Below are 26,923 nucleotides of genomic sequence, written 5' to 3' on the forward strand. Positions count from 1 at the left end.
TAAGTTTATGGGGCATGCTTACAATTATTTAAAAACCTTTAAAACTCATACCGGTAAAGATAATTGAGGCAGTTTGATATTTTTGCTAGATGGTTTAAAAAAAACAGTTCACATTTGATATGCTTTCAGTGGGCTACACTTCTGTTGATTTGGTTTATGCTGTATATGCAAATCTTTCACTCCTTCCAAGGTTTGGTGTTTCTCTATTTTCTTGAGTTTATTATGTGCTTGTGTATTTCTTTACAACTATTGTAACATAATATGTAGGGCAGTCTAGCTATCTGTCTTATCTGATTCTTTTTATTTCCTGCCTTTTTGTATTGCTATAAAAGCTATCTGAAATAGTGGAGTCCATTTAAGCTCAGTTGTCATTGAGTTCTATTCAAGATGGTTATGAATAGCTAGGGGGTATAATGTAGTTCTGCTGGAAAATAGAATTTGTTGGGAGGGGGAGGGTGTGCAGAGGAGTTTGGGGCATTGGGGAAAAAGGTTCCATAAGTTTGACTTAAGTTTCTTGCTGCTTTTCACAGAGGTGTTAATGGTTTTGTTTAAGAAGAGGTGCCAGGAAACTTCAGTGGAATGACCAAGGAGAGACATGCAGTAGTGAAGAGTATCTTACAAAGCAGATAAATGCCCTAGCATATGTAGTAGCAAACTTGATAGCATTTATCTTCTGAAGTGCTGGTGTGTTCTGAGGCAGCTACAGTTTATTTGAAGGCTTTAGAGTTGGAAAAAATATAGATTTTGTGTTGGAATCTCAAATTAGCTGAGATTGCACAACAAAAAGCACAAGGTGTGCTGCACGCAAAATCCTCAAGGTTAGAATCATTACTGAGTGCAAGTTTAGTAGGAATTGTTTTGTGCCCTCTGATTTTCACAGTCTTAGAATTGTGTTATAACCTAGTTAGTGTAAGTTTATTAACCAGAAGCTATAAAAGAGCAAGTTATGTTATGGCAACAGAGGAAATGGAGAGATTTTAAACTTGGTTGATTAATTGATAGCATTCTGTGTGGAAAAACATACTTTATTATATTGTAAGGAATTGATTTGACTTTTAAGCAGACAATTCTTTTAAAAGTGTCATCACAGTGTGGACCATCAATTAACCATGGAAACAGTATATGCAGTGAAGTCCAAGGAGTAATGTTATCAGGTATTTCTTGTTTTCCCCTACCTCTTTGTAGTGAACCATCTTTCAAAATATGTGGGTTATTTCTGATTCTCTGCCTTTTCAGTAGTCTCATTATGGCGTCAGGAAGGTGGAACCAGCTTTAGAGGGTTTCCATGGAAAGTAATCCATTTAAGGAGAGAAAAAAAGACTTGAATTAAATAATTTCTTACCTATTACTGTGGAAGCGTGAGGGTGTAGACTTTGATTAGCTAATATATAGAACGTTCTTCGATATTGTGCATGAAACAGAGGAATGGGATGAAATTGATACAGTTGAATGGACCTATGTGTGTGTCTATCATTATTGTGATCAAATGTTCAGTCTAGATGAAATTACACCGAAGATATTTCTTTGAGCACTCATTTTAGGAAGATTTCATTGTATTATGAAACCAGACATGCGCACATTAAGATTTTGTATTTTCTGTGGAAACAGGGTGATTCTTTTCGTTATGTTGTTGGGGGAGGGCTTACATTAGTCCATGAAGATGTTGGTATAGTGATGCAGATTTGCATTTATTCTTGTGCAATCAGCATTTTCTTGAATAATGATCTTCCTATGTCTTTCTTGTTATCCATCTGTCCTGTCCCTTGCCTTGGCTGATGATAACTGTTTGTTGCATTTATGCAATGATATTTTGTGTCCCCTTGTACTGTGAATTCTGGTTTGTGTGGCCCTTCTGTTTCCTGTGGTGTTGGTCGTCATGTGCATCTTCCAGGCTAGCATTGGATGACGCCATTCGACACAAGCAGCTGAACATATCATCCCGTTTTTCACCCAGGGTAGCAGGGGAGAATGACTTCCTTCAGACTGTGATCAATAAAGTCATTGCTGCCAAGGAAGTAAACCACAAGGGTCAAGGTAAGTGCAGTTTTGTTACAAAATATAATTATGAGAGATTAAAATACCTTTCATCTTAACGGAACATTCTGAATTTTTTGAACATTGCTCTATTTTTAGCAAAATAAAGTATAAACGGGAAGATCTCATGAAATTGCTCACTTTAAAAAAGCATTTCCGATTATACCAATGTACAGTTTTTATATCAGCCTTCCTCTGGCATAAGCAAAATTATAACTTTTTTTATTGAGAGTCTATATTAAATAGGAACAGGATTGAAACTGGCCAAAACAGGATACTATCACTCTGGGTTGAATTACCTTGCAGTCTATTACCTGGTCACTGTTTTCCTTAAAAATGCTATTAAAGTGATCTGAAGTTCAATTCTTATGGCCTTTAGAGGAGCAGTAAACACAATTTTGTCAAAATGACTTGTAAAATATTAAAAAAATAAATCGTTATGACCCTAGATCTGACCCCCAAGTTTTTGGTGAGATCGGGATAGGGTTCAATAACGTTTTGTTTAAAGAAGACAAGGTTTGAGATTCAAGACATTTGCTCAGTGAATAAAGCCACAAGATTCCATGGGTTTTAAACAAACAAAAATTAAGTTTACTATACAAGGCCAAAAAGATAAATCAATTTACAGCATCTATCTTATATGCTAACATTCAGGGTTAATATGAGATACATGTGAATTAACAGGCAAACTGTGCTTGAACACACCACACTGCACACTAAATGGTAGATGCAACCAAGACAGACCCCATGGATTTCTCAACAACCCATACAGATGTCAGTAAACACTTAGTCAATCAATCTTCACCTTTGAAGATCTCGTCTTGGACATATCTCAACAAGTTGCTCCAACTTGGATGACAACAGCAACGGCCCACCTTGCAGGATTTCAGCCTCGCATCCCAAGATTCCATTCCCCTAATTCCCGAATTTGCACTCAAGCCCCAACTCAGAAGAAAAGCTTCAGCTCTTTGGCCGAACTGAGCAGAACAACACCAAAGGGGTATCTTTGCCTCAGTGGCCACTCCCCCAATCTAAAAGTTGGTCAGCACCTTGCCAGCATTAAATTTGGCTGCCCCAAAGCGATATTTACACTGCACGGCGGCCTTAATTATGCCCCATCCCTCATCCAATGCACTTATTTTAAACACTTACCTTCCCCTGGCCTCTCAATTTCCCTGGTCCTTTAAACTTACGTGCCTTACAGCAGCATATGCAGTTTAAAAAAAAAAGGGCGCATGACCTCCTTGAATTCGCTGGATTTAGATTTTGCTGGGGCCTGCAAGGAGTCTTTTGATGCAGACCCAACCAGCTCTGGCAAGCGGAATTGGCAACGTAATTTTCAAGACCGGGTAAGTAGGTATTTATTTCTTCTAATTTCTGCAGGCCAGCATTTCCGACTAGTGTCAGGAGGTTATGCCCCATTATATCCAATAGTCCAGACATTGTAACGAGTACACATATGCAATAAACAGCATTTAAATGATCTTAAATGACTTATTATCACCCATGGAGTTAATCAATTTCACACAGTGGGGAAAAATCTGTTCTAATATGGAAGTATATATGCTTGAGCAGAGATATCAACATGACAAGTTCTGGCCACCTTAACTATTCTGATTTAACCTGTACTGATTTATATTGCTAATCTCCCATTTGCCTTCAGAAGTTCAGAATCAATTGATAAGGAAGTTGGGTTTCTATTGCTACACAGTTTCATGTACTTCGGGGTGAATTCTACAGACTGGCTGATAGCTCTCTAGAGTGGACTTTCTGAAGGACAGAAATTAAGGCATAATTAAGTCCGCTACATGGTGTAATATCACGCCAGGCAGCCAGATTTAACGCTGGTGAGGTGCTGACCGACTTTTAGATTGGGGGAATGGCACGGGAGCAGGTAACTCTGGACCTGAGTTTCCTTACCCACCATCCCTTAGTTCCAATCTACCAGCTTTTTCTTACTTTGTTGTCTTCAGTTCCCATTTTCTATTTTAATTCTGACATCCACTCTGTTCATCCTTCCTGATCCCTGTCACCATCTGACAACTAGATCTGTTAAGCTGGAATCCCTGCTGGATGGATCCAAGCTGAGGCACAGCTTGACATTTTCCACCATAGCACATATCGCTAGTCCTTCCAAAGGAGCCAAATGAATTGCTCAATTTTGCTTCTGTTACCGCCTTCTCTTCCTGCAGAAGCAGCAATTTTTTCAGCTGCAGATCTCACCAGCATTTTCCTACTATTTTGGAAATGAGACCCTCCAATTTCCGACTTCAGTGTGTGCATCAGCATCATGTTTTTGAGCGATGCCTTGCTCATTGACAGCGACTCCTTCCCCTTCACGAAAGCCGTCATCTAGCTCACCTAGTTGTACTTCTATTCACAATGACCCCCGCCTTATTTCCAGGCTCTGTTTCAGCTTTTCTCTGAAAGCCTTACATTTGGATGGATATAGTAGAAACATTTGTAGATTGTATTTCTTATCTGCAGTTCATAAAAATAAAAAGAATAAAATATATTGATGAATTATTATTATCCTTTGGATTTCAACAGTAGTTTCACTGAATTTTAAAAGTCAGTTCCTTTTCTATTGTGGAGATAAGTCTTCTGATCTAAATAGTTTGAATTGTGATTTTTTTATTTTGGTATCTTTTATTCACCTAGGTTTGTGGGTGACAATGAAGCTACTGTTAGGCGATGTTCATCAGATTCGAAAAGATTTTCCACATCTTGTTGACAGAACCACAGCAGTTGCAAGAAAAATGGGTTTCCCTGAAATAATAATGCCTGGTGAGTTTATCAGCAAACAATTTAAATGTGGTAAATACTTCATCAGCCTGTATTTTTGCTTACTGTAAATATATTAACATTAAAAGCAAGTTTAAAGAGTCTGCCTCTGCTGACAAGATTGAAGACCTTGGGAAGGTCTATGAAAACAATGTAGATTGGTCTGTGTTGTTCATGGCACCTCTCTTGTAACTGCTGAAGTGAGAAAACGATGTCAACTGTCGATTTGCCAGCTCTGAAGCCAGGCTGAGACTCATTGTGGATGCGCATGCCAGGCTCTGCAGTTTGGTCAGAACAATGAGAGCAAGCATTTTCCCACAATACTGAGCAAGAAGATGCCTCAGTAATTGTTGCAGTCGCTGCCATTCCCTTTATTTTTGTGTCAGGTAACTGTTTTGGCATCATAATGTCTTGAGGCATAAATCTTGCCTCCCAGCGGAGACGCAAAAATTCATGGACTCTTTAAACTGCTGCGGAAAAGAAGTTGTTTGCCTGAACTCCTGGGCATCCTTTCTTCTGTCCATGAGCACATGCATAGTTTCATTAGTTATGATGGAGCATCATTGGAGGCTTTCAAGATCAGCAGCGGGTAAAGACAGTAAGATGTAGGAGCAGAAGTCGGCCATTTGGCCCATTGAGTCTGCTCCGCCATTCAATGAAATGATGGCTGATCTGAGAATCCTCAACTCCGCTTTCCTGCCTTTTCCCCATAACCCTTGATTCCTTTACTGATTAAAAATCTGTCTGTCTCAGCCTTGAATATACTTAATGACCCAGTCTCTTCAGCACTCTGCGTTAAAGAATCCCACAGATTGACAACCCTTTGAGAGAGGAAATTCCTCCTCATCTCTTTTAAATGGATGTCCCCTTACTCTGAGATTATGCCCTCTGGTTCTAGACTCTCCCACAAGGGGAAACAACCTCTGAGCATCTGCCCTGTTAGGCCCCCTAAGAATCTTGTATGTTTCAATAAGGTCGCCTCTCATTCTTCTAATTCCAATGAGTACAGGCCCAACCTATTCAACCTCTCCTTGTAAGAAAATCCCTCCATACCCAGGATCAACCTAGTGAACCTTCTTTGGACTGCCTCCAATGCCAGTGTATATTCCCTTAGATAAGGGGTCCAAAATTGTTCACAGTATTCTAGGTGTGGCCTAACTAGTGCCTTGTATAGTTTTAGCAAGACTTCCCTATTTTTATATTCCATTCCATTTGAAATAAAGGCCAACATTCCATTTGCCTGCCCTATTACCTGTTGAACTTATGTTAGCTTTTTGGGATTCATGCACAAGGACTCCCAAATCCCTCTGTGCTGCAGCCTTCTGCAGTCTTTCTCCATTTAAATAATATTCAGCTCCTCTATTCTTCCTGCCAAAGTGCATAACCTCACATTTTCCCACATTATATTCCATCTGCTAAGTTTTTGCCCACTCACTTAACTTGCCTATGTAGACTCTTTGTGTCATCCTCACCACTGGCCTTCCCACCTATTTTGTTAGCCAATCCTTCCCACCATCTATATGTTAGCCAATCCTCTATCCATGCTAATATATTACCCCCAACACCATGGGTTCTTACCTTATTAAGCAGCCTTATGTGCAGTACCTTATTGCACGCCTTTTGGAAATCCAAATATATTACGTCTACTGGTTCCCCATTATCTATCCTGCTTGTTACCTCTTCAGAGAATTCTAATAAATTTGTTAGGCATGATTTCCCCTTCATGAAGCCATGCTGACTCTGCTTGATTATATTATGTATTTCTAAATGCTCTGCTTTAACATTCTTCATAATAGACTCCAACATTTTCCCAAGGACAGATGTTAAGCTAACTGGCCTATAGTTGTCTGTTTTTTGTCTCCCTGCCATTTTGAAGAAGGGTGTTACATTGGCCGTTCTCCAATCCTCTGGGACTTTTCCAGAGTCTAAGGATTCCTGGAAGATTACTACCGGTGCGTGCACTATCTCTGTAGCTACTTTTGTTAATATCCTAGGATACAACCCATCATGCCCTGGGGTTATATTGGCCTTTAGCCCCATTAGTTTCTCTAATACTTGTTCTCTAGTGATAGTTATTGTATTTATTTCCACCCACCCACCCCGCCATTTGTTCCATTTTTATATTACTTCCTAGTTTACCCTCAAAGTTTATTTTCTCCCTCTTTATTATTTTTTGGTCATCTTCTGTTGGTTTTTAAAACTTTCCCAATCCTCTGGCTTATCGCTAATCTTCGCCACATTGTATACTTTTTCTTTCAATTTGATACTGCCCTTAATTTCCTTGGTTAACCATGGTTGGTTTACCCCCTTCATTGAATCCTCCTTCCTCACTGGGATATATATTTGTTGAGAGTCATGAACTATTCTCTTAAACGTCTGTCATTGTTCATCAACCGTTTTTTCTGCTAAACTGCTTTCTCAGTCCACTGCAGTCAACTCTGCCTTCATTCCATTGTAATTACCCTCGTTTAAGTTTAGCACAGTTGTTTCTGACCCAAGTTTCTCACTCTCAAACTGAATGCTAAATTCTACCATATTATGGTCACTGTTTCCTAGGGGATCTTTTAATCTGAGATCATTTATTAAACCTGCCTCATTACATATTACCAGTTCCAAAATAGCCTGACCCCTGGTTGGATTTACAGCATATTGTTCTAAGAAGCTGCCCCAAATGCACTCTGAATTCTTGCTCGTGTCAACCTCTGCCAATTTGCTTTTACCAATCTACATGAAGATTAAAGTCACCTATGATTAATATACTGTCTTTTTTTACATGCCTTCATTGTCTCCTAATTTATTTTCTGTCCTACAGTATAGCTACTGTCAGCAGGCCAAAAGACTACTCCCACCAGTGTCCTTCTTTCCCTTGTTATTTCTTACCTCCACCCATATGGATTCTACATCTTCCGATCCAAGATCCTTTCTTGCTATCATACTTATTCCATTTCGCACTAACAAAGCTACCCTACCACCCTTTCCTTCCTGCCTGCCCTGAATATTTAGTTCCCAGCTTTGATCTTCTTGTAACCATGTCTCTGTAATGGCTATAAGATCATACCCATGAACCTCTATTTCTGCCGTTAATTCATTTATTTTGTTCCGAATACAATGTGCATTTAAGTAAAGAGCTAATAATTTTGCCTCTTTACCATTTTTTCTCCTTTTGACCCTATTTGCTGCTTTTTAAAAAATGTTTGTACACTTTGTCCCTTCCTGTAACACTCTGGGTATCGTTAAGTAAATAGTTGCCCTGCAAGACTGCCATGTCCTTTTGTTTTTTAAGCCAACATATCCCCTTTCCAGAACTCTTTCCCACCTTTCTATTTAGTATAAAGCCCTCTCTATAGCGCTAGTTATTTGGATCGCCAGGACACTGCTCCGAGCAAGGCTCAAGTGAAGCCTGTCCCATCGGAACAGCTTCTTTCTACCCCAGCACTGGTGCCAATGCCCCATGAATTGAAACCCATTCCTCAAACACCAACCCGCTTTGGCATATTTTTATCCATGTTGCTATTATATGCTTGCAGCAACTCAAATGAGGCTGCCTATCTCCATACTGGAACCAGCGGCAAGCTTGGCAAGACTGCGTGCCAAGACCGAAGTGCATAATGTCCTAATTTGAGAGTTATGGGACAGGATGTAGAAACTCCTCCTTCCACCAACATTGACAACCTTACTCTGAAGCTTGTCAATGGCTTTATATATTTTGGATCAACAATTACAAGAATCTTGTCCCTTGATGGGAGAAATCAGCACCAAGATTGCCAAGGCTGCAGCTGTCATGTCAAAGTTGAAAAGTCGAGTCGTAGACCAACAGCAAACTAACCGAAAACGCAAAGCTCCGTGTGTAGCAGGCTCATGTTCTCAGCACTCTCCTTTATAGTAGTGAGGCATGGACAACTTATGCAAGCCAAGAAAAGTGGCTGAACAGCTTCCACCTCCGCTGCCTCAGACAAATATTGGGCATCTGCTGGCAAGACAGAGTACCAAATATGGAAGCACACCAGTGTGCAGGGATCCCCAACATGTTTGCCCTTTTGAATCAGTGGCGAATCCATTGGCTAGGTGTTGTGAGCCGAATGGATGACAACTGCATCCCGAAGATACACTTTATGGCGAACTTGCTATCAGCACGAGACCAACAGTTCAGTTCGTCACATCTGCAATGCAAGGATATCTGCAAGCAAGACTTCAAGTTGACAGGGATTGGAGTCAATGCATGGGAGGTCCTCACTGTTGACCAGAGTTACTGAAGATAAGCAATCAGGAAGGGTGTGGAAAAAGCAGACGACAAAAGAGAAGACCAGATGGCAGAAAAGAGAGCCCACTGGAAAGAAAAAACATCACTCGACCTTGGGCTAGCACTACTCATCTGTGCCAGCTACGCAAGGTTCTGCTACTCATGAATCGGCCTCTACAGTCAAAACAGATGATGCTCAGTGCTGAAATGACATACACCCTGGATGCAGTCCTTCATTTCCCGAGGCGGATGGATGCCAATAATAACAATAAAAGCAGGTCAATATGGAATGAAATGGCAGAGTTATTTTAATTTTGTTGCAACAACCAATTTATCATACTTGGATTTGATATTTTAGTTAAATATCAAAATTAGTGTCACTTAGTAATGCAGAGAAATAGAGTTAGTTGGAGCATAGGAGTTGCTTTGCACTGAAGGTTTAGGAGTGGGGAGATACAAAGTTTTGGTGTTACATTGCCATAATTGGAGGGTTTGATTGTAGTGACAGGTTTATCTAGGCAGTTCCATTATAAATTGAGGAACTTATAATGGCAAAGCTGACACAAATATGTGATGAAAATGCAACATCAGGAAATAAGATTTCGCAAACATGAAGTATTCACAGATATAAGAATTTTAATAGATATATTAGTTACAGTCGATATTAGACTATGCCACCTTCCTCAATGTGTAAGTAAGAAATAGCTTGCAATATCTGTGCACATTAACTATTTTATATAAAGTTTTTTTTCTTAGCAAGCACAAAAGCTACCAGGCCTGACCTATTTCTTTGATAGTTCCAGACTAAAACTTTAATTAAAGCAGTCCAGGTTAATGCAAACGTAGTTTTTGGAGCTTAGTGAAAGAATTACTTTGCAATTTTGAGAATAACAGGAGCAAACTGGAATTTATGTTTGTGTTTGAATTGTGTCGTTTGGCTGCTTCCTCAAAATTGCCTGGAAGCAACTGAACAGTTGTCATTCAACATTAGGTTAGACTGGGATTTGTTATCTGAGTAGTTTGTTTTTGATTTCTTATACGCTGGGACTGTATCAAAGAAGCCAATACCATGTTAGAAGTGGTCATAAATGTTTCACCATTGTTTTTGGATGTCCAGGGGTTCCCTGAAGAATTGGTTGACACAGTTTAGTTTATGAAGTTTCTGCTGTTTGGCATCAATTGACGCTTAAGGATCTTAAATAGGCAGGATCTATTGGATCAGATTAGGGCCAGATTTGAATAAGCTACGTGGAAAACATCTGATTCCAATTTGAGGTCTGGCTTGGTGACCTAGGCTCCCCAGAAGTTGGTAATGTCTACCCTCCTCATACCCAAGAGAACGGCCTGCATTGTAATCTATTGGGCTATAGTATTGCAAAAATGTTTGTCTTGTAATGAATGCTGCTAGGGCAAGAACATGATTTCTGTTCATTGAGAGTTCATTTATTAACACCAGGAATGGTGTTTGGAAAATTCTGTGAAAACCAAGCTTGATCTGGCTGATACTGCCATTTATTTGTCAGGACCTTAGATTCAATCTGTACTTGATGGTGAACTGATATTTCATTTGATATGCATATCTGCCTTTTCCGGACTGTATTCATCTTCATACGAAAAAATCGTTTGAATTTCAGTTGTCTCGGTAAGTTGAGGTACTGAGGTTTTACCTGCTGCCTCATATTTTTTCAATTAATTATTTAATGCAAACTGTACTATAGCTCTTTATCAATATCTCTTATCACTGGATAAAGGCCAGAAATTGTGCAGTAGAATATATATCCTATGTATGTCCTGTTAGCAATCAAGTCTTCCAAAGTAAGTCACACCTCACTACTGGTGCTTGCATAACAGGTGTGATCTTCCCTTTATTTTCAAATATTGAATCTGTTCAAAAACTGCTCCTTGATTATTTCTTCAAATGACTTCTTAACCATATATTGCTTGACCTACTTTTGACTGAGGTTTAAATGCTATTTCTGGTCAGGATTAAATTGTATGGAGCTTTGTTTACCCCTACTTGTACGCTATGGCAATTCCAATATGCATGTAAAATTTACTTTCAAATGATCATATCTCTAGTTATAAATAATTTGAGTTGATGCAGGAAAATAATTTTTATTTTACCTACAATGATCTTAATGACATTTATCTTTATTTCATCATCAAGGTGATGTTCGTAATGACATCTATGTTACATTAGTGCTAGGGGAGTTTGACAAAGGCAACAAAACAACTTCCAAGAATGTAGAGGTCACAATGGTGGTATATGATGAAGAAGGCAAACGCTTGGAGGTATGACTGCAATGGATGACACAACAGTGGGGCTGAGAGAGTTGGGCTGTTTGTGTATGGAACAGTTAACTTTTTTCCAGAATTGAGCCCTATGCTCTTATGCTGTTATTGTTATTTTACAGTTATTGCTTCAATTGCGTCTTTGTGTGAATTATATCCTAAACATTGGAGGATGCTGAACAGAAATTTCATATAAATTTGCCTGTCTTGCATGCATTTTGTCTGGAATGTTCCTCAGTAATTTTTCAATTCCTTAAAAGCGTTATTACATTTTTAAGACCATACTGACATTTGTTTCTTGTTTTTAAAAGAATGTAATTTTTCCTGGTGCGGGAGATGACGGTATCTCTGAATATAAATCTGTTATCTACTATCAAGTGAAGCAGCCCCGTTGGTTTGAGACGGTTAAGGTATATGACCTCTGTATATAAGCTGGAATTGCAAAAGTTAAACTAAACACATGAGCAATATTATTTTAAGCTTTAGCTTGAGTATATATTGGTATTATATTGTAGGTGGCAATCCCTATTGAAGATGTAAATCGAAGCCATTTAAGGTTCACGTTCCGACATCGATCATCTCAAGATTGTAAGTACTTCAGCTGATTTTTGTTTTATATAATGTGGAAAATAGTAAAGTTCTTCTTTATGTTTACACTTATTGTTGAAAAACGTGCCCTTTTTAGGCATGTATTTTTAAAACTGTGATGCTACTATTACGATTTGCGCTTTTCTTCTCCATATTTTTATTTGCAAAAGTTGACTTCCATAAGTTGGTGCATGCTTCTTATGATCAGAAACTTGACCTTGTGCATTATGTATTTAGGATGCTGAAGGCGATTAATTTATATTTTTAATGTTGGTGTGCACACAACCTCAACTCTTGATCTCTCCAAAATTGGCAGAAAATAATACTTTGCAGAACACCTTCGGTCTGTCCGCAAGCATTACCCAGACCTCCCTGTCGCTTGCCATTTCAACACTCCACCCTGCTCTCATGCCCACATGTCCTTCCTTGGCTTGCTGCATTATTCCAGTGAAGCTCAACGCAAACTGAAGGAACGGCACCACATCTTCCGACTAGGCACTTCACAGCTTTTCGAACTGAATATTGAGTTCAACATGAACTCTCTCCTCCATCTCCACCCCCTTTCGGAACCCCCTCTTTTTTTTCCAATAATTTATATAGATTTTTCTTTTCCCACCTATTTCCATTTTTAAATATATTTCCATCCGTTGTTTTATCTCTACCTTTTAGCCTTTTTGGATTCCTTCACCCTACCCCACCCCCACTAGGGCTATCTGTACCTTGCTTGTCCTGCTTTCTACCCTTAATTAGCACATTCCTTAGATAATATCACCACCTTCAACACCTCTTTGTCCTTTAGTCTGTGACATATTTTGGTTATCTCCACCTATTACTGGCCCTCTAGCCAGCTCTACTTGTCCCACCCCCCCTTAAACCAGCTTATATTTCACTTCTCTTCTATTTTTACTGAGTTCTGTTGAAGGGTCATTCGGACTCGAAACGTTAACTGTGCTCCTCTCCACAGATGCTGCCAGACCTGCTGAGTTTTTCCAGATATTTTTGTTTTTGTTTTGGATTTCTAGCATCCGCAGTTTTTTGCTTTTATCTCACTGATACATCATGCGGTTCAAATTGAAAATTCAGTAATTAATATTTATTAGGAGACAAATAGCACACACAAATAAATACAGTGGCAGATTTAGATAAGTTACAGTACTTAGCGATATTTGTTTCAAAACAATTATTGATAATCACTAGTAGCATTCTATGGTAAATTATTTTATACTTTATATTTTCTATTTTATACTTGCACCATGCATATTTGATATAAAGCATTTGTGTGTGAAATGCTTGACCGAGTTCACGCTAGCATCAGGCCTGTGTAGTGATACTGCAAGAAATGAATGCAAATGAAGATTCTAGTCTTAATTAATAAATAAATAAATATATATATATATATATATATCATTGCTCTAGAATGGGACATAAGGAAGAAACTACTGATTTGAAATCAAAACTACTGAGTGCAAGAGTTCAAAATGTTTTTTGATCCAATTTTCATGCCTCTAGTACAAAGCAATACACTCTCATTGGGCGAAAGTATCCCCTCTCCTGCCCCCCTTGTTGATCACCAACACAGATAATATTGTCTGCTGTCAGACAACAGGAAATTAATAACTCAGTGATCAGTGTAATGTCTACTACTATTTGCTAGGCAATTTTTATGACATGGCAGGTGATGTGTGCCAAGCGGACCAAATCCACAAAGGAAACTTGGCCACGTTATCACAACGGCTTTGCAATTTGTATTTATAATGAGAAGATATGTGCATTGAATTCAGAAGTAATAAGTTCATTAAGACCTTTAAAGATTTTTAAAAATATTTTAAATTATTTATTAACAAAAGGAAAGATTTCAAGCACGCACATAAGATTGCAATTACTTAATATGACAACAAATCCTAAAATTCTTAATTAACCTAACTCCCAACTACACACCCCCTTTGAGGCAATAGGCTAAAATAGATTTTAAATTTAAAAAGCAAACCAGCCATTTACCACAGCACCCACTCAGCAGTGGAATTCCAAAGATTTTTTCCCAACTCTAGTTACTGGACATAGCAAACTTGCAGAAATGGCTGGAAGCTTCTTCAAAGCTGTTTCACATAACCCTGTTAGATCTTACATGGCCGCCCAGTGTGATCTTTCGTCTTTCATATGCATGTACGAACATACAAATTAGGAGCAGGAGTAGGCTACTTGGCTCCTCGAGCCTGTTCCCTCTTGCAATAAGATCATGGCTGATCTGAATGTAACCTCAACCCCATATTCCTGCCTACCCCCTTTAACCTTTCACTCCCTAGTTAATCAAGAATCTGCCTAGCTCTGCCTTAAAAATATTCAAAGACTTTCCACAGCCTTTTGAGTAAGAGTTAAACCCTCTGAGAAAAAAAAATGTCTTCTCATTTCTGTCTTAAATGAGCAACTCCTTATTTTTAAACAGTGACCCCTAGTTCTAGATTCTCTCACAAGAGGAAGCATTCTCTCCACATCCACCCTTTCAAGACTCCTCAGGATCTTAAAGGTTTCAATTAAGTCGCCTCTTACCCTTTAAACTCCAGCGAATACAAGCCTAACCTGTCCAGTCTTTCCTCATAAGAGAACTCACCCATTCCTGGTATTAGTCTAGTAACTGCTTTTAACACATTTACATCTTTCTTTAAATAAGGAGATCAATACTGTACACAATAATCCAGGTGTGGTCTCAACAATGCCCTGTACAAGTGAAGCATAACCTCCCTACTTTTGTAATGAATTCCCCTCACAGTAACTGATAACATTCTATTAGCTTTCCTAATTACCTGCATACTAACCTTTTGTGATTCATGCATTAGGACACCCAGATCCTTCTGAATCTGAGCTCTGCGATCTTTCACCATTTTGATAATAAGCTTTTTTTATTCTTTCTGCATTTATCCATATTTTACACCCATTTGCCAGACCTTCGCCCACTCACTATCTATGTCACTTTGTAGCCTCCTTATCGCCTCTTCACAATTCACTTTCCTACCTATCTTTGTATCATCAGCAAATTTAGCCAATATTCCTTTGGTCCCTTCATCCAAGTCATTTATATAAATTGTAAAAAGTTGAGGCCCCAGCACTGATCCCTGTGGCACACCACTCGTTACATTCTGCCAACCAGAAAAAGACCCATTTATGCCAACTCTGCTTCCTGATAGCTGGCCTGTCTTCTATCCAAAATGTTACCCCCTACACCATGAGCTTTTATTTTCTGCAATAATCTTTAATATGGCACTTTATCAAATGCCTTCAGAAAATCAAGTGCAGTACATCCACCGATTCCCCATTGTCCACAGCACATGTGACTCCTTAAAAGAACTCCAATAAATTGGTTAAACATGACTTCCCTTTTACAAAACCATGTTGACTCTGCCTGACTGCCTTGAATCTTTGTAAGTGCCCTGCTATGACATCTTTAATAATAGCTTCTAACATTTTCCCTATGACATTCCCCTTCCACCCCCCCCCCCCCGCTTTATATATGTTTCTCTCTCTTTAATCTGTGAATTCCATTGTTCCTTAAGTTTGTGCAAATTTACTTTTCCCATAATATAAAAATCTTTTATGTTGCGAATATGACCTCTTCCTTTTTGGGAAAAATAAACACACAGCTTGATCTCACTTATCTTGCCAGTTGCAAATATCCTACCATCCCTTTGAAACCCAAACAACTCCTTCACTTATCTAAAAATGCAAATTTCTTTCACACTTTATATGCTAGACCTCATCCACATTTACTCATTAGCATTTCAAGTACCCTTCTACACCTAATTCCTTTTGATAATTTCAAGTTTGCAGTCTAGCTGACTCTAATTCAATTAAATCACACACAGAGAGAATCATCCATTCTCCCCCCCAAAAAACCTACTTTACAATATCTCACAATGATGTTATGAAAATTATTATAATTGTGTGACACAATGTGTCTAGCTTTGTTCTGTTAAATTTATGTTTATTTAAGAGATGGAACTATTTTGATGGGTGTATTTTCCACAACACTCTCAAAAGTAGAAATGAGAAGACATTTAAAGATTTTTACATCCTAGCAAACTATAAATTTAAATTTTTTTGAAAAACATTTAATATTCATTTAATATATAAACTGTATCCCCAATCATTCACAGCTACTTTGCTCAATAGAAATACTTTTTTTTAGAACAATTAAATATGAAATTGTACCGTGACAAGTATTTGGTTTAAACAGCCACAGTGGGACTATGCCCTGCAACCTTATGTCATCAGACATGAGTGGGTTGAAGTGAGGATCAGAAAATAATTTCAGGAAGTTGCTGCAATGTTGCCTGCTTATGTCTTCTCTTCTGCAACGCAAGTAGTGCACTTAATTCACCCATTACACATGAGCATTAGAAGCAATACAGATTCTTGTCTGTTGGAAGAGGATCCTCACTAAACAGCAGCATGCCAGTGCTACCTAATTTTACCACAATGTTGAATTTGCCAAAGTTTATGATCATTGATGCCACCTTTGTTTCCATCAAGGTACAACGCTGTAGTCTCTGAACAGATATCGTTTAATTGTTTCAATTTGGAGCTGATCAGGGATTGGCAGAATCATATTATATAACTCATTGGCCATCAGGTGGTCATGGACAAAAGCCAATTACCAACATCATGAGGCTCTTATAGCACCCATGATAATTATAGAGCACCATTGGTACCGTGAAACACTCACATATCTTGACAAACCATGTCAGTGTCTCCAAGATCATCGCATTATATCCTGCACATTCCACCACATTGTGATACTAAGCATCTCCTAGAAGGGGAGGAGAAAGGACACAGACAGTGACCAAGAACACATTGCTGCAGATGCACCAGCCAAGAAGATTGGTGCACAACAAACTCATCCGGAGGGAAATGTTTCTTGAGGTGCCCCTTGAAAGCCCCCTGATATCTCAAGGGCTGCAAAGTGCTCTGAAGCACCTTCTGCAAAACTGGCATATGTTTTTCCTCATTGGACGTTAATCCTCTACTGTTGCTATGTTGCTGCCTTTTTCTGCAGGATCAAAGAGAAACTCTTTTGTTATAGTTCAAACACTCTGCAATCAATTTATTCACTTAGTTTATGTTCGGTGCCTGTGATAAAAATGTCATTTGCCACAGTGCTAACCCATAGCCTGGTGGATTGTGCAACTTCTAACTCTTAATCTGTCATTCCTGTGATCCCCCAATGAAAGAGAGTGGAAGCTGGCTGCTGGCTTTCAGTGTGAACTGATTGGAATTCAGATGGCCTCATTCGAGCATCTACAATTTCCTAAGATTCCTGTGATTCATTGCCATTCTTAGCTTGTCTTCTCCACTTTCTGGTGCATATTGCTTGAAAGCAAATATTTCTACTATTTGTTAAAGGTTCTGAATACATTTCAAATATAAATGCAAGTTAATAAAAATAGAAACCCTGTTTGGGCATTTATTAATTCAAAAGAAGAAATAAGTTACCTTTGCGATTTGAGAGATTCCTCCATCAAATGCATATCACACTTTCTCTGTTTTAAATATTGCCTTTTTTCCTACAGTACTAATCCAATATACAAAGATAAGTCCTGTACTGAGCACATTGCAGTTCTTTAGTTGTAATATTTATATTATGTTTTGCAATTGTAGGCATGTGTTAACAGTTTACTTTTGGTTTAAACAGGTATTTACTGTGGTGTTGCATGCATAACGAGAATCATTTAAGACTCATTGTGACTTTCTTTGTTTAGCTAAAGACAAATCTGAGAAGATATTTGCATTGGCATTTGTGAAGTTGATGAGGTATGATGGAACAACGCTAAGAGATGGAGAACATGACCTAATTGTATACAAGGTATGTTGGTTTATAATGTTTTATGCACACACCACTGAAGAAGCTTAAGCACTGGATAATCTGATAGTAATTGTGCTTTTAATATATATATATTGAAATATAACACATTGAGTCTAAGGTTTTTTCTGAACAGTGGGATGCCAAAAAACTGGAAGATGCATCACCATATTTAAATCTGCCAGCAACTAAACCTGCGCTTGAGGAGAAAGGCTACACAATGACTGGGAAAAATATGCACAGTTTTGGAAACTTTGCCATCAGCAAAGACTCATTTCAAATTTCTACTTTGGTTTGTTCGACAAAACTCACACAAAATGGTAAGATATTGAAAAGAGCAAAAAAATGACTCGTATTTTAATTGTGTTGCTCAGTTTAGAAAGTGATGGTTTCTCATTAGATTATATTTATTGTTTGTTTTCAGCATATTGAATTTCTTCCACTAACTTTTTTTAACACCTGAAACTTTTGGTTGTCTTGCCTCCAAATTTTTCCACAAAAATAAATAATTGGGATTGTTGATGAGTGTTAGGACATAGAAGGTGGAAATGCAGAGAACACAAGATTTTTTGAAAATTTCACTGAGTTTGGAGGCATATTTCCAGGTCCTATTGGTGTTTTTCTGGTATGATTTTATTTTCTTTGAATAAACCAAATGGTTCAATTTAATGATTTTCGAACAGCAAAAACTCTTTGTTACAATAGCCCATGAGCCAGTTGAAAACAATGGATTCATCAATGAAAATTAACAATGTGAAAAAATTGTCGAGCTTGATACGAATTGAGCAATAATGCATAATTGGATGCATGTTATTGTACCACAGTGTATTGTACCACAGAATGTGCAAACAATTCGCCCCATGCTGAGTTCATAATCTTAACAGTGTTGTATGGGAGGATTGAGTGGAGGTAATAGGCACTTTCTCACAGAGAGGCAACAAGAATTTAAATGGCAGTTCTCAGATACTGCCAATCACTTTAGAATAATCATGTATACATACACACGACTTAGGAGTAGGAGTAGGCCACTTGGCCCCTTGACCCTGCTCTGTCTTGCAATAAGATCACGGCTGATCTGATTGTAACCTCAACTCCACATTCCGACCTACTCCTAGTAACATTCCACCCCCTTGGTTATTAAGAATCTACCTACCTCTGCCTTAAAAATATTCAAGGACTCTGCTTCTACTGTATTTTGAGGAAGGGAGTTCCAAAGACTCACGACCCCCTGAGAGAAAAAAAATTCTCCTCATTTCTGTCTTAAATGGGTGCCCCCTTATTTTAAACAGTGACCCCTAGTACTAGATTCTCCCACATGAGGGAACATCTTCTCCACATCCACCTAGTCATGACCTCTCAGGATCTTACATGTTTCAGTCAAGTCACCTCTTACTCTTCTAAACCCCAGCAGATACAAACCTAGCCTGTCCAATCTTTCCTCATAAGACAACCCTCCCATTCCAGGTATTAGCCTAGTAAGCCTTCTCTGAACAGCTTCCAATGCTTAACATTCCTTTCTTAAATAAGGAGACCAATACTACAGACACTCCTCCAGATGTGGTTTCAACAACACCCTGTATAACTGAAGCATAACCTCCCTACTTTTGTATTTAGTTTATTCGCAATAAACAATAAAATTCTATTAGCTTTCCTAACTACTTGTTGCACCTGCATACTAGCCTTTTGCGATTCATGCACTAGGACACCCAGATCACTTAGCATCTCAGATATCTGCATTCTCTCACTATTTAGATAATATGCTTTTTTATTCTTCCTGCCAAAATGGACAATTTCAAATTTTTCTACGCTATACTCCATTTTCCAGATCTTTGGCCTTAACCTCTCTACATCCCTTCGTAGCCCCGTTATGTCCTCTTCATAACTTACTTTCCTACCGATCTTTGTATCATCAGCAAATTTAGCAACCATACCTTCAGTCCTTTCATCCAAGTAATTTATATAAATTGTGAAGAGTTGAGGCCCCAGCATTGATCCCTGTGGCACACCTTGTCAACCAGAAAAAGACCCATTATTCCTACTTTAGAACCAAAGAAAAATTACAGCACAGAAGGAGGCCATTTGGCCCATCTTGTCCACGCCAACCCGAGGACACCCAGGTGCCCTTTCTAATCCCACCGTTCTGCACCCGGCCCATAGCCCTACAGCTTACAGCACCTAAGCTGCAGATCCAGGTACTGCTTAAAAGGGTTTAGAGTTTCTGCCTCTACCACCAACTTGGGCAGCGAATTCCAGACATCCACTATCCTCTGCATAAAAAAGTTTTCCTTCGTGTTCCCCCTACACCTTCTGCCACTTGTCTTGAATCTATGCCCCCAGGTTCTAGAATTCTCCACCAAGGGAAACAGTTTTATCCTATCCACTCTATCTATTCCCCTCCTAATTTTGTACACTTCAATCAAGTCACCTCTCTGCCTTCTTTGTTTTAAGGAAAATAACCCCAACCTATCCAATCTCTCCTCGTAGCTACACTTTTCTAACCCTGGAAACATTCTTGTAAACCTCCTCTGCACTCTCTCCAGAGCTATTACGTCCTTCCTATAATGAGGTGACCAGAACGGCACACAATACCCCAGTTGTGGCCTGACCAGTGTTTTCTCCAATTCCAACATTATATCCTTACTTTTATATTCTATACCTCTGCCAATAAAGGAGAGTATTCCATATGCCTTCTTTACAACCTTGTCTACTTGAACTGCTGCCTTCAGAGATCTGTGTACTTGTATGCCAAGATCTCTCACTTCATCTACCCTCTTAGTATATTCCCATTTATTGTGTAAACCCTGTAACTGTTTGACCTCCCTAAATGTATGACCTCACACTTCTCTATGTTAAAATCCATCCGCCACTTACCCTCCATTCCACCAACCCATCTATATTGTTTTGGAGATTATGGCTATCCTCTACACTATCCACTACTCGGCCAATCTTTGTGTCATCTGCAAATTTCCCAATCGTGCCCCCCACGACACGTCCAAATCATTAATTATATAACACAAACAGCAAAGGTCCCAACACCGAGCCCTGTGGAACACCACTTGAGACAACTTTCCATTCGCAAGGGCATCCATCGACCATTACCCTTTGTTTCCTGTTACAAAGCCAACCTTTTATCCAGTTTGCCACATTACCCTGAATCCCATGGGATTTTACTTTCCTGACCAATCTGCCATGTGGGACCTTGTCATATGCCTTGCTAAAATCCATGTACACAACATCCACTGTATTACCTTCATCAGCCCTTCTTGTTACTTCCTCAAAGAATTCAATGAAATTTGTGAGGCAAGACCTTCCTTTAACAAATCCATGCTGAGCATCCCTGACTAGTCCATGCCTTTCCACATGGCAGTTAATCCTATCTCTCAGGATTGCTTCTACTAATTTGCTCACCACCAATGTAAGATTAACTGGCCTATGATTGTTTGGCATTTCCTTTGATCCCTTTTTAAACAATGGAACTACGTTTGCATTTCTCCAGTCCTCTGGTACCTCCCCTGTATCTAGTGAAGATTGGAAAATCATCCTCATCTGCTATTTCCTCTCTGACTTCCTTCAGCTGCCTTGGAAACAATCCATCTGGCCCTGGTGACTTATCAACTTTCAAGGATTTCAACCGTTCGAGTACTTCCTCTCTCTTTATGACTATCCCTTCCAATGTCTTGCAGTATTCCTCCTGGTCTACTATACCTACATCCTCCCTTTCCTTTGTAAACACGGAGACAAAATATTCATTCAAAACCCTTCCCACATCCTCTGTATCTACACACAAGTTTCCATCTTCATCTCTGATAGGTCCTACTTTTTCCTTAACTAACCTTTTAGCATTAATGTATTGGTAAAATATCTTTGGGTTATCTTTAACTTTACTTGCTAATCTTTTTTCATGCCCTCTCTTTCATTTCCTTATTTCCTTTTTTACTTCGTCCCTGCACTTCCTGTATTCATCTAGGCTATCTGCAGTGCTTAGCTCTTTGTGCCTATCATACGCTTTAGTTTTCTGTTTGATCTTCCCCTGTATTCCTCTAGACAATGACGGGGGTCTAGATTTGGAGTACTACTCTTATTTTTGTAGAGGACATGTCTACTTTGTACAATTAGGATCTTGCTTTTTAGTGCTTCCCACTTTGTTTCCTGTTAGCTAGCCAATCTTCAATCCATGCCAAAATGTTAGCCCCCTACACCATGAGCTTTTATTTTCCACATTATCCTTTGATGTGACACCTTATCAAATGCCTTCTGGAAATCTAAGTACAGTACCTCCACTGATTTCTCTTTATCCACAACATATGTTACTTCTTCAAAGAACTCCAATAAATAGGTTAAACATGACTTCCCTTTTATAAAAATCATGTTTACTCTGCCTGATTACCTTGAATTTTTCCAAGTGCCCTGCTTTAATGTCTTTAATAATAGCTTCTAATATTTTCCCTATGACAGATGTTAAGCTCACTGGCGTGTAGTTTCTTGCTTTCTGTCTCCCTTTTTGAAGAAAGGGTTACATTCACTATTTTTCAATCTAATGGAAACTTCCCCAAATCCAGGGAATTTTGGAAAATTAAAACCAATGCACCAACTATCTCACGAGCCATTTCTTTTAAGACCCTAGGATGAAGTCTATCAGGACCCGGGGACTTGTCAGCCCGCAGCTCCAACAATTTGCTCAGTACCACTTCCCTGATGATTGTAATTTTCCTGTGTTCCTCCCTACCTTTCATTTCCTGATTTACAGCTATTTCTGGGATGTTACTTGTATCCTCTATATTGAAGACAGATGCAAAATATCTTTTGAATTCATCTTCCATCTCATTATTTTATATTATTAATTCCGCAGACTCACTTTTTGTAGGAACAATGCTCACTTCATTAACTTTTCCTTTTTAAATATCTACAGAAACTCTTACTGTCTTTATATTTCAAGCTAATTTTCTCTCTTACTCTAATTTTTCTCTCCTTATTAATCCTTTAGTCTTTGCTGTTTTTTATATCCTGTCCAACCTTTTGACCAGCCACCCACCTTTGTACAATTATATGCTTTTTCTTTAAGTTTGATACTGTCTTTAACTTCTTCAGTTAACCGCAAAGGGTGGGTCCTCAATTGAAATTTTTCTTTCTAGTTGGAATGTATCTATTCTGTGTATTCTGAAATATCCCCTTAAATGTCTGCCCCTGCATCTCTGTTGATCTCTCCCATAGCCTAACTTGCCTGTTTATTTTGGCTAGCTCTGCCTTCATGCCTTTATTATTGTCCTTATTTAAGTTAAAATACTAGCCTTGGATCCACTCTTCTCTCCCTCAAACTGAATGTAAAATTCCATCATATTATCATCGCTGCTACCTAGGGCCACCTTCACTATGAGGTCATTAATGAAAGCTATCTTATTGCACAATACCAGGACTAGTATAGCCTGTTCTTTGGCTGGCTCCAGAATGTACTATTGTAAGAAACTATCCCGAAAACATTCTATGAACTCCTCATCTAAGCTACCTTTGCTCATCTGATTTTTCCTGTCTATATGTAGATTAAAATCCCACGTGATTATCGCCGCACCTTTCTGACAAGCTCCTATTCTTTCTTTCTTTCTTTTATACTCTGTCCTACTGTGTGATTACTGTTTTACTGTTAGGGGACCTGTACACCACTCCCACAAATGCCTTTATCATTTTTCATCTCTACCCAAAGTGCTTCTACATCCTGGTTCCCTGAACTTACATCATCCATCTCTAATGTGCTAATACCATCAGTAATTAACAGAGCCACTGCTCCATCTTTTCCTAGCTTCCTGTCCTTCCTTAATGTCATGTACCCTTAAATATTCAGGTCCCAATCTATGTCATGCTCCAGCCATGTCACTGTAATGGCTATCAGATTGTACTTATTTGTTTCTATTTGCGCTATCAGTTTATCTGTTTTGTTTTGAAATTTATGTGCATTCAGATACAGAGCCTTTACTTTTGTCCTTTTATTATTTTTTAGCCTCTAGCTTTATTTGCTGATTTACTCTGAGAGTTGTACTCTCCATCTCTTCCTGTCATGGTCTGTTTATCATGACCCATATTAATACCTTTCCCTCTTGCCTCATCTCTAGTCTTTGGTTTGTCATATCTTCCCAAATTTGATCCCTTGCCCCAGTATTTAGTTTTAAACCCTCTCTCTACTTCCTTAGTTATGTGGCTCACTAGAACACTGGTCCGACGTGGTTCAGCTGTAGACTGTCCCAATGGTACAGCCCCCACTTTCCTAGTACTGGTGCCAGTGCCCCATGAACCGGAACCCACTTCTCCCATACCAGTCTTTGAGCCATGCATCTTATTTGCCCTATGCCAATCTGCATGTGGCTCAGATAATAATCCAAAGATCATTATCTTTGAGATTCTGCTTAATTTGCTACCTAGCTCCTCATTCTGACTATGCAGAACCTTTTTCTTTGCCCTACCTATGTTGTTGGTACCTGCATGGACCACAAGGACTGGATCTTCCCCCTTCCACTTCAAGTTCCTCTCCAGCCCTGAACAGATGTCCCAAACACTGCCACCGGGCAGGCAACACAGCCTTCTGGACTCCCGCTCTTTGTTGCAGAGAATGGTGTCAATCCCCCTCAATAAACTGTTCCCTACTACCAGTACGTTTGTTTTTGCTCCCCCCACTTGAATGGCTTCCTGTGCCACAGTAGCACCTGAACCCTGCAGCCCACACTCTCATCGAAACAAGCAGAGAGAACCTCAAAGCTGTTGGACAATGGCAAAGGCTGAAGCTCTTGCATTCCTTCCCCCGGGTCCTCTTACCTGCCTCACTTTCACTCACACTCTCCTGTCTCTGACAACTGACCAAATCAGAAGACCCTATCATAAGGTGTGTGACTGCCTCCTGGTACAGAGCATCAGGGTATTTCTTCATCTTCCCCCCCCCCTCCACCACACACACACGCTGATGTGTTGCAGTATCTGCAACTTGGCCCCCAGCTCAATGACTCTGAGCTGAAGCTCCTCGAGGCGCAAACACTTACTGTAGACATATTTGCCCTGGATCACACTGGCATCCAGGGGGCTCCCTCATGCTGCAGCTATGCCATATCACCTGTCCTGCCATCCTTAATGTGTTTTAATGAACTACTGAATTATTTTATTCATTTATTTCTTTTCCTTTTTATATATATTGTATTAGCCTTACCACCAGTTTGTGTACTATTTTAAACCTTATGAATTGAATAGACTACTTAGCAGATACCCACCAAACAGCTATTGTCTTTCCCTGTAGTAGAGTAAGAACCAATTGCTGCTGGGTGAAAATGTTGGCAAAAACAAAAGCAAAGAAGCAACTCTTTCCCCTCCTCACCTAATTCTCTCGTTCACCAAACTCCCAGGTATCCACTCAGTAACAAACTGCACTTGTTTGCGAGCTGCACTAAAGACCCCTGTATTTTTCTATCTGAATTGCAGCTTCAGAAACCAGTTATCTAATTAACTACTCAGCTACTATCAGTGTTTACCCTACCTAAGGCTGGAAGGTACTTACTGTACTTACACAGTACTTTCCAGTTACTGCTAACTACAAACAGGACTAGATTTTTCAAGAACAAGATTAACACTTTAAATTCCTCCACTCACCAAACTCCCAGGTATCCACTCAGTAACAAGCTGCACTTGTTTGCAATTCCAAACTTTTGAATTGGCTGTGGCAGGTGCACGATATGGAGATGTTCAATTGTTTTTTTTTAAAAAAAGCATTTTACTGTTAATTTGCCAATTGGAAACAAAAATTTGCAGTCTCTTCTGGTTATCGAACACTTAAACTCAACATGCAACTGCTCACAATTTCTTTAAGAGTAATATATAATATAATTTGTTTGTGATTAAAGCAACATGTGGCACATACTGGGAATCTTAAATAAAAAAGAAAATGCTGGTAATACTCAGGACGTGAGGCAGTATCTGTTGGGAGAGAAACAAGAGTTAATGTTTCTGTTAAGGACCATTTGTGTTGTCTTTCTTTTATTCTTTCACAAGATGTGGGCATCACTGGCTAGGCCAGCATTTGCTGCCCGTCATTAATCTCCCTTGAGGAGGTGATGGTGAGCTGCCGCCTTCAACCTTTGCAGTCCATGTAGTGTAAGTACACCCATAGTACTGTTATGAAGGGAAACAGTGAAGGAACAGTGATACAGCTCCAAGGCAGGGTTGCTTGTGGCTTGTAGGGGAACATCCAGGTGGTGTTCCCATTAATCTGGTGCCCTTGTCCTTCTAGCTAGTAGAAGTTACGGTTTTGGAGGGTGTTGTCAAAGGAGACTTGGTGAGTTGCTGCAGTGCATCTTGAGGATGGCACATGCTGCTGCCTCTGTGAGTTGGTGCTGGAGGGAGTTAATGTTCAAGTTGGTGGATGGTGCCCCAATCAAGCAGGCTGTTTTATCCTGGATGGTGTCGAGCTTCTTGAGCGTTGTTGGAGCTGCACTCATCCAGGCACTCATCACACTCCTAACTTGTGTCTTAAGGGTAGACCAGCTTTAGGGAGTCAGGAGGTGAGTTACTCATCGCAGAATTGCCAGCCTCTGACCTGCTCTTATAATATTTATATGGTGGTCCAGTTAAATTTCTAGTCAATGCTAACCCTTAGGACGTTGATGGTGGGGGATTCGGCAATGGTAATGGCATTGAGTGACATGGGACGATATAAGTTTTTCTTATCTAGGCAAGAGCCATGGATGGGCAACGTACGTGGGATTAGAAAATAAAAACAATCAGGATGAACGCATATAGAAGCGCGAACTATATAAGGACAATTATGCTGAAAGCAGTTTAGCAATGGGGGATATTGGAACCGATGAATAAACCAAATACATTGGTTATAATTGAGGACATCGGAGGTTGTGTATACCTTAAAAAATAAAATCATGAGAAAATGAGCAGCATTTAAAAAAGCTTAAGATTATTAAAATGACTATGTTGCAATACACAGGGTGTGGAAACTAAACTAGTGAAACTGGAAACAATTATTTTACAGGAAGATTTAGATCTATTGGCATTAACAGAAAATTGGTCGCAAACTTGACAAAATTGGAAAATAATTATAGCAGGATATAAAATTTTTGTTTTGGGAGATTCTAGTTATCTATTCGTCAATT

At 39.2% G+C, this 26,923-nt stretch overlaps 1 protein-coding gene across 1 annotated transcript in view; it reads left to right on the plus strand.

Annotated features, from left to right (window-relative positions):
- Positions 1–26,923, plus strand: part of dock1 (dedicator of cytokinesis 1) — a 693,250-nt gene that overhangs the window by 143,213 nt on the left and 523,114 nt on the right. The window contains exons 12-18 of the mRNA XM_041210280.1: positions 1,955–2,034; positions 4,696–4,821; positions 11,226–11,350; positions 11,662–11,760; positions 11,866–11,938; positions 17,689–17,792; positions 17,926–18,109. Of these exons, the coding sequence (XP_041066214.1) occupies positions 1,955–2,034; positions 4,696–4,821; positions 11,226–11,350; positions 11,662–11,760; positions 11,866–11,938; positions 17,689–17,792; positions 17,926–18,109 (791 nt within the window). The remainder of the gene's footprint in view (positions 1–1,954; positions 2,035–4,695; positions 4,822–11,225; positions 11,351–11,661; positions 11,761–11,865; positions 11,939–17,688; positions 17,793–17,925; positions 18,110–26,923) is intronic.

Source organism: Carcharodon carcharias, chromosome 17 (assembly GCF_017639515.1).
Source record: "Carcharodon carcharias isolate sCarCar2 chromosome 17, sCarCar2.pri, whole genome shotgun sequence".
NCBI classification, from domain to species: domain Eukaryota; kingdom Metazoa; phylum Chordata; class Chondrichthyes; order Lamniformes; family Lamnidae; genus Carcharodon; species Carcharodon carcharias.